At 40.8% G+C, this 9,489-nt stretch overlaps 1 protein-coding gene across 7 annotated transcripts in view; it reads right to left on the reverse strand.

Annotated features, from left to right (window-relative positions):
- The window catches only part of LOC307026795 (mitogen-activated protein kinase kinase kinase kinase 4-like), a 110,494-nt gene extending 109,087 nt beyond the window's left edge, over positions 1-1,407 (reverse strand). For 6 of the 7 annotated variants that reach the window (XM_079662393.1, XM_079662388.1, XM_079662391.1 and 3 more), the window contains exons 1-2: positions 1,142-1,406; positions 821-886 (exon numbers count right to left, since the gene is read on the reverse strand). In XM_079662393.1, the coding sequence (XP_079518519.1) occupies positions 821-886; positions 1,142-1,198 (123 nt within the window). In that variant the 5' untranslated portion in view covers positions 1,199-1,406. Of the gene's footprint in view, positions 1-820; positions 887-1,141 lie in introns of all 7 variants that reach the window. The other variant, XM_079662392.1, reaches the window with a different exon arrangement.
- Between the last annotated feature and the right edge of the window lie 8,082 nt (positions 1,408-9,489).

The raw sequence follows: 9,489 nt of genomic DNA on the forward strand, positions 1-9,489 counted from the left end.
GTTCGGGTAAAGTATAGTAACTGAGTGATAGCAATTCAATCAGCCACATAGAAAAATTAAAATGCATATTTCTTTCAATCTATGCTCCAATTTCTGTGTGTGTGTGTGTGTGTGTGTGTGTGTGTGTGTGTGTGTGTGTGTGTGTGTGTGTGTGTGTGTGTGTGTGTGTGTGTGTGTGTGTGTGTGTGTGTGTGTGTGTGTGTGATGGGATGGGATGGGATGGGATGGGATGGGATGGGATGAGCAGGCATACCACTACCACTAATATTGCAGCACAGAGCCACTCCAGTAATAGGGCTTCTGTGCAATAATGTGCACATATGCGCAATGACACACCGCCCACCCAATGGCGCACAAGTCGGTCAGAGTGGTTTTAAAGGCTGTCATGCGCGGACGGGGTTGATCAGAGCATTGTAAAGAGAGGAATATTTTTGCCGGGGTTTGGATGAGACGAGGAGGACGAGGAGGACGAGGAGCAGGGAGGGGCCTCACAGGGACAGAAATAGGTGCAACTGGGATGATGTTTGCAGCGTTCAAATAAAAAATAATGAATGGATGTGAAGCAGCAGAGAGGCCATAACAGTACACTGTCAGGAGAGATAATCCAGTCCAGACCGCACCAAGTGAAGAAGAAGAAGGGGGGGGGGGGGGGGGGTGTTATAATAAACGTGTTCCTGAGACCGTGAGAGGGGAAGAAATACATAAATGCATTGTGCTCCGGTTCGGCCCGTATGTTTCCTCGACTGGAGCTTTAACACACACACACACACACACACACACGCACACGCACACGCACACACAGATGGAGGATCACACCAACCTTGTAGACTTGTCCATAGGTGCCATTGCCGACCACTTCCACCAACTCGAAAATCCCAGCAGGGTCCTGTATATAAAAAGCCCCAAAAAACACATTTTTAAAAAGATAAACTATATTAATTGATTCCCTGTAGTGCATATCTCCAGATGGGTTCGCTCGATGTAAGCACCAAATGCGCCCGTTCTGCTGGCCTCTCCATGCCAGCAGGATATTAAAAGACAAAGACAGGGTTTTGCCAACAACAGCACTGCTTACTACATGTTTTTACTCCCATAATAAAATGAATTGCAGTGTGAAAAGGCCTCCATAACATACACTCACCCTCAGGGATGCTAGGTCTATCTCCACCAGACTTTTGGCCGGGGACTCGTTCGCCATTTTCGCTTAAAAACGGTAATAATTGAGCATAAAAACTGCTTGTTTTTAGTGTCCTTCAGGCGGACGGAGTGTGTCTCATCCTCGGTGGGTTTTATTTTTAATCCCGCTGCAATATTTGCTCTCCAAGGCGCGTTTTCCCCTCTTTGTAATCCCGGGCAGACGCTCCTCTGCTGCTACATACCGACCGACTGGAGCCCTGCCTGCTGCACCGCTCTGTGTGTGTGCGTGTGCGCGCGCGCGTTTGTGTGTGTGTGTGCGTGTGTGTCCGCCCTCTCTCTCTTTCTCTATTTCTTTCTCTCTCTCTCTCTCTCTCTCTCTTCTCTTGTCTCCGCCCCTTCTGTTTTAACAGGGACAAACCGAGACTTTTTGAGGCCCTTACCAAGATGTTATTGCCCCCCCCCCCCCCCTCACACTTAAAGTAAGATAAGATATACTGTATTGATCCCAATTTGGGAATTTACGACACAGCAGCATGTAAACAATGCATAATATCCTATCGTTCTTTTAAATGTTGTTAGTTGTATTGCTATATTTTAATGTTATTATAATATATTGTTATGATTATGTAATAGATAGATAGATAGATAGATAGATAGATAGATAGATAGATAGATAGATAGATAGATAGATAGATAGATAGATAGATAGATAGATAAAATTTGAATAAAATGTTTAAATGAATAACAAAATATACATATTCTCACTATAAAAGACATATATTCAGAAGATGTTTTGTTTAGTTCCAGAACATATTGACATCATTATGTAACACCCGCGCTTCTATTGGCTAGGGCTTCGACACATTGTACTTGATAGGCTAAGGGGCGGGACATGTCTCAGAGGTTGACCAATCACAACAGAGCCGGCCAGCTTTTTGAACATTAAAGCATGGAGACATGTCTCAGTAGAGACACTAAATAATAATATAAACCTGAGAATGAAAATAATAGGGCCCCTTTAATATGATAAAACCACAACGAGACAAGTATTTTAAATTGTTCTTTTCCACATCAGACATCTTGACATGTTATAACAGAACAAGCATAGATACAACACTTTTTGTTTTTAACGGCTCAGCTCTATTAAGTGTCTTCCTAAGAGCGAGGACCCTGCAGGTATGGAGATGTTTTAAAGTTGTCGACAACACCTGTGCTTTTCCTGCTCTGACGTGTCAAATATACCTGCAGTGATTAAGATCTATACAGATGATTTTTGATGACATGACACATAGCAGAAGCTGACTGAAGTTGAAGCAAAAGTAATAAAATACTATGAAAGACGAATGTGGAGTGTTTCTCATATGTTTCACCTAGGGATGCTTTGTGCAGGGAAAACAATATCCGTCATGCATAATTCATAACATATTTATATTATAAAAATGCAGATGTAATTACGACAAACCTCCTTTTAACCCTCAATCATAAACTCAGAAGTACAGGAGCCATCCATCCATCCATCTTCTCCCGCTTATCCGTGGTCGGGTCTCGGAGGTAGCAGTTCCAGCCCCCAAACTTCCCTTTCCCTGGCCACATCAACCAGCTCTGACTGGGTGATCCCAAGGCGCTCCCAGGCCAGAGAAGAGATATAATCCCTCCAGCTGGTCCTAGGTCTACCCCTCGGTCTCCTCCCTGGACGTGCCTGGAGCTAAATGTAGGATATATTTCTGCACTGTAAATACTTATATGTGTAAATATGTATCTGATATATATTTTCCCGTTCCTCCCTGTCAATTTCTGTTTATATCTCTCCTCCGCCTCTCCCTCAGACAGAAACAGGGCAATTAGAGCATGTGAAATGGAAACACTGATTCATATTTTATAACTGCTGCCGCCGCTCTCTGTCCTGTTGGAGGCTGTGATATCCAGACAGGCTGCATGCTGCACTTATCCTACCTGACAGCCACACACACTGATCATATTTAGACCTCATAAAAACACTAATATATTTAATAAAGGCAGGCAAATAAAAATAAGTGATTTAAAAACTGTGGTTTCTCACATTTTGTCAAATAAAGGCAAAAATGACCCAAGACAAGAAAATGAAAAACTTTTTTTTTTTTTTAAGTTTTCAGGTTTTGCACACTTTCAACAATTGCACACATATAAAAACCAAGAATAACAATTGTTGAGTATATTTTTCCGTTACAACTGATTGCTCTGTACACAACTACTTAACTCTGTAATTCAATTTTTTTTTTAAGTTTGTGTGTGTTCTTGTGGCTGGGCATTCTAAATAATTCAAACTGATTTTTTCCGTAGAATAAATAAAGGTTTGAAGTAACTCTAATAGAGAGGTGAAGTCCGCCCCTTTCCGGGGGACCTCCATGGGACCTTATTTCGGAAAAAGTATGTATTGAATTCAATGGAGAGAGAAAGATTATCTTTCGATCCCGTTTGAATTGTGCCACGAATTACACATATGATGTTTGTCTATTTAAAAGATAATTTTCAGAAGTCAAACAAATAAAAATGTGTGGTAAAACTGTGAAGTAACACTTTTTTTTGTGTGAAACCGCTCAATGAACTACATCTCCCATCTCGCACCACACACCAAGACGGCCGTCACGTTGGCACATTTCACTTCTTTCTTTCAGAATGAGGCGGAAAGTATTAAAAGAGGTGAAAATCACTCCAAGTCTGGGCATGTTGAGAGCTGTACATACACACAAGGGGAGTTAGTCGGTTCCGTAAGAGCCAGCATGCGGGACCGGGATTCTGGGATTTGTAGTCTTTCTAGTTGCGTAATTTTCATAGTCTTATATTTCAACAGTTTTACGACAAACTGACTTTTTTGACATGGAAATTATTTTTTTAAGATTGACAAACATGATATGTGTAATTCGTGGCACAATTCAAACGGGATTGAAAGATAATCTTTCTTGAAAAGTTTTGCACACTTTCAACAATTGCACAAAATAACTAATAAAACATAAAAAATGCAAGAACAACAATTTTTGTAAATTTTTCTTGTAATTCTTTGGGTTTTTTTGCTCTGCACAGAACTACTTATGTCTGTAATTCATCTATTTTTAAAAGTGTTTTAACAGTGTGTTCTTGTGGATGGGCGTTATACATAATTCTCACTTCTGTAAAATAAATAATGTCAGGACCTCGACACAAACTGATGGACCCAAATGCACGACCCAGAGACAAAGTCTTGAATGTAACAAAAATGTTTCTTTTATTTGAAAGATCAGGTAATTCCTTTTAACAGAGAAGGTACTGGAATTAATAAAAGGCGCTCACAAGGAGGAAAAAACGATGCATAACAAAAGAGAACTTAAGAAAGAAACTACAAAATAAACAAAACCTGACATGAGTAAAAGCGATCCTTTCTTAGCTGAGGCTTGGCACGACTATACGGGGAAACAAACAAGATGAACTGAAACAGGACAGGGGAGAGACAGGACTATTTAAGAGGTGAGTGGGAACAGGTGGAAACAATCAGGGGCGGGGCAGACGCTGACGATGGCGGGAAAAACACACAAGGGGAGGAAATAACAGGGCCTGAAATGAGAGACAAGAGGTAAGTACAAAATAAAACAGGAAATGACAGACAAAATAAACGCAACTAACACATTTGACGAGACACAACAAATAAAGGTTTTAAGTGACTCTTAAAAGTGTTTCCCCACACTCCAACACAGTGATTTAAATAAGGCGAAATCCAAATTAGCATTGAATTATAAATCAATATAAATATGTTTAAAGCAGAGCATCTAAGGAATACAAAATATCGCGCCTCGTCATGTAGGGGATGAAATAAAATAAAATGGGTGCAGTCCCTTGAAACTCGTGCTTTGGTTCCTATACTCTCTTAGTTTGAGTGTTTCCTTTGAAGGTGATGTAGGGAGACAACACTCACACATCAAAGTCTCACCCACTGGGTGTGCCCTGCTTTCATGTGTTATCTACAGCGGGGAAATCTCAAGGGTTTCAGGCTGTATGGACATCTAAATTACTGACTTTATTCTAGACCTGGAGGGAACACTTTGGCGATCATCTGCTGCTGGTTTGTTAGACGTTCCCAGAAATGGCAGCAAAAAGAAGATTAGTGATGCAGCCTTCGTCAATTGTGCCCCAAAGCTATGGAACAACACATCTATAGATACACTGAAATGTACAAAATGTTTAATGTCAATTAATTTCACATAATTGTAGTTGAAAGCAAGGCGTTCACACCGGAGTACTTTTCCCGTTTAGTTCCAATGATTACTGGGATTTTGTGTCAGGATTCGGGAAATTGTGGAAAAGGTAGGACCCAAATGCAGACTACAAAAAGGGTAAAGGTCTATAAACAAAAGCGAGCTTTATGAAAAAAGCCGATGACAAAAAAAAACATGACATGAAACAAAACGAAAGCACAAGGAAAAAACATTACCGAAAGACTGACCGTGACTGACATGGAGGGAGACAGGAAAAAAAAAACAATGAACCGACATGGAGCACAGGGGAAGACAAGACTAAATACAAAGAAGGATAATCACAGGACAAGACAAAGCTGGGCAGGGGAGGCAGAAACACAAGGGCAACAGGTGAACACAATCAGACACAGGAGGGCAAACAGTGGCCGTTTCTCAATCGCGAGGATACTGGCTTGGTAGTCGCATACTTCCAAGTCACTTCGTTCAGAAACGAAGCAAGTATACTTCCAAGCCACGGCTTCGGAAAACAAAGAAGAATGGAACAGGCTAACAAGTGTGCCAATCTCTCTAACGGTTTCAACATAAACTGTACCGAAAAGAAATACCTCACGATGTCTATCTAATTATGAACTTGCTTTACTTTCACGGAACACATTTTTGGTGATAACAAATGCAACAAAGTAACATATTTACCAACACATGTTCTACGCCACTACATACTTACATTTAAATGTGTGCTGCGTCGGTTCAGCCATTCTCCGCAAGGGTTTTTGAAATTGGTCCGTGCGCAAAGCATTGTGGGGATTTGAAGGACGCGAAGTCTACCCATGTGCAGCCTCGAAATTACCCCCAAACCAAGGACGTGGCCTCGGTGGAATTCCAAGTATGCTGGAGATTGGAACAGTCCTTCGGCGGCACTCGATGACGTAGTATCCTTGAAATATTGGCTTGGAAGCCAGTTTCCTCGCGATTGAGAAACGGCCACAGAGACAGGAATCAACAGACAAGACAGGGGGTGAACACTTTTCATAATAAAACAGGAAACCAGAGACAGACAAAACATTTTGCGTTCACACCAGAAAGAGAACTTGCAAACCACGCCCCGTAAAACTCGGAAAAGTTTTTTGAAGCCGCCATTGTATTTGCTTGCATTAGCATTATTAGCATTAGCATTAGCCCCGCACACCAACGGAGAGAGAATAACTTATGGCAACACAAAAAAAACATGGGAGCGGTGGAGATGAGGAGGTATCGGTGTTCTGGCGATTTACTCGGAAGGTCCCCAACTCCGGGGACTTCCGGCCGGGGACTTCGGGTGGCAGTATACGCCGTGAAGTGGTTTACGGCCTGCCAGTAAACCCAGAAGAAGAAGAAGTGACGTCAGCTGCTTCATTTGCGTAATCTTCTCTCAGGCAATTTATTCCTGTGTGAACCCGATCTGTACTTAGTTCCATGGGGGAACTAAGTGCTGGGAACTAAGTACGGCAAAGTATTTGGTGTGAAAGCGACTAATAACATTAAGTTGAACCTGATGATACACTTTATTTAAACTTAATAGTATTGCTTTCAACCAACCTAATTCAGTTATGTGGAATTTGTTGACATAATACCTTTAATTAGGGTTCAACAATTCAGTTTTTTCTGTGCATCAGGGGAGCCTATGTGGACATCTCTGTTATAAAGCTCAACACATATCCGGTCACTTTAGCCTTTTAGCTAACACTTACAGCTAACACATGCTTTCTCAATGCACTCTGATGCATCTTAAACTGTCACCTTTGTGTTATTATTGTTAATATAATCCCATCGCTGCCATTATTTCAAGCTGTAATCGATATCAATCGTCTACTGTGCAGCACTTTGGATTGCAATCATGTTATGGTGTTATACAATTAAAAACACACACGCACACACACACACACACACACACATAATTAAATGTCTCTGTGTATGAACTCATGAAGAGTTATCATGCAGCTCTGCAAACGTTTCCAGCCTCTTTCAGATCATTGTTTTAGATGAGTGCTCCGCAGCGTTCTCCTATTGCTCTCCAGGGTTATTTGGGCTGCAGGTGGAAGATGTTTTCAATAAACAAGTAACTCACATTTCACCATCTGCGCTAAACATGCAACATCTCACATTTATTATCCTTAATATTGATATTCAGTTTCTCTGTTATTTATTTGTATTGCATTTGATTTTATTTCTGTATGTCTTATATATATTGGATCGTTGCAGGAGCCTGGGACTTGAGATTTTCATTGCCATATTTACACTGTAGCAACTGTGTGTTTGACAATAAAGCCTTTGAAATCTTTAAAGGTCATCCAAAAGTAACAGAAAAACAGGTTACATTACTTGTATATCCCGATACTCAGATACAAATGTCAGCATTTTTTTTTCCGGTAACTACTTATTGTAACAGAGTACATATTTAAAGCAAATGTTGGTTTAACGAACTGGCTCTCAATGCACCGCCCTTGTTTCCCTGACAAACAGCGCCTCCTTGTGTTCAACAGGCAACACTGTGTCCTACAGGCAGGCGGGGAGGAATGTAGAAAAAGGAGCATCTTAAATTCACTTTGCCCAGCAACAACAGTCCCATTGGGCTTCTATATAAAACAGTTCAGAGGCAGAGAGGAGGAGAGAGAGGAGGATGCTGTCTAGACACAGAGGCTGAAAGACACCAAGGTGTTTTAAAGAGGTCCTATACGCTCATTTACAGGTTCATATTGGTGTTTTGTGGATAGGATATTTTCAATTCTACTGATTTGTTTATTTTTTTTTGCAAAGTCACAGACGATAAGATAAGTAAAATGTTGTTTATTGGTGTTTAATTTTGATGCTTTGCTAATCAAGCTTCAACTGTCCTGCAACGTAACGAGTGAAATCAATCAAATCAAATGAAAAGTTATAAAATATAGTTCAACAGCCCGTACTTCTTTAAACCCTCCTGTTGTCTTCGGGTTAAATCTGACCGTTTTACTACTTTCATCAATCATAACTTTTTTGTTTTACATTCGATTTCATTAAGGCTTTATTATATCCTTAACAGTACACATTTGAACATATACAGTTGCTGATCACCACTTTCATTGAATTTTGGATGATTTAGTCAACTTTGTAACACCCATGGTCAGATAACACACACACACACACACACACACACACACACACACACACACACACACACACACACACACACACACACACCACACACACACCACACACACACACACACACACACACACACACACACACACACACCACACACACACACACACACTCTAGATGTGTCCCCCCCTTATGTGCCCAATCCCCCCATGTGAATCACACCTGGCAAACACAAACACACACACACACACACACACACACACACACACACACACACACACACACACACACACACACAGCAATTTGACACATGGCCCGCTCTTATGTGCCCATCCCCCCACATGGATCACACCTGGCACACGCAATACATGTTCAGTGTCTGTTCTTTGTATATTTACTGCAGTGTTTCATGTATACCAGTAGTCTGATACAATATTTACAGTTTGAAAGGGTGTTAGATGAAATGTGGTGACGATTAATGGTTTGTGTGTTAATGTATTTAGCAGTTAAAACAGGACCGGTCAAATATGACCGCGAGCACCAAAGTAAGGGGGGAACAGGAGGGTTACATCTTCATTAACTCGATCTGATTTATGACACAAGAAACGAATGGCAGTCTAAAAGGACAGATACAAAAATAACTATATTTTTGGGGAGTTTCTAGCAGATTCGTCTGTTAAAATGCAGAACAATGGGTTGGATTTGTTTAGGAAATGTTCAGAAATGATTAAAGACTGATGAGTAAAATGTTATCATTACGAAAACTGCTTTTTATTTAAAAACCTTCTAACTTACTTCATAAAATCGTGTTGTGGATGTTGTTACTGTATGTTTATCGCCCTCTCTTTCCAACAAAAATGCATGACGTGTAAAACAGAATTATGTGTTTTTCTTTATTTGCAATAAAAAATCTCCCTTTACAAATATACCAGGGAAATGCAGCACGTTGTGAACCTCTCCCCCCCCCCGAACAGAAAGCAAGTGACCGCAGAGGAGTCAAATATCTGGAAGGACAGAATTATACAGAGAAACT

This window comes from Notothenia rossii, assembly GCF_949606895.1.
Source record: "Notothenia rossii genome assembly, chromosome: 2".
Taxonomy (NCBI): Eukaryota; Metazoa; Chordata; class Actinopteri; order Perciformes; family Nototheniidae; genus Notothenia; species Notothenia rossii.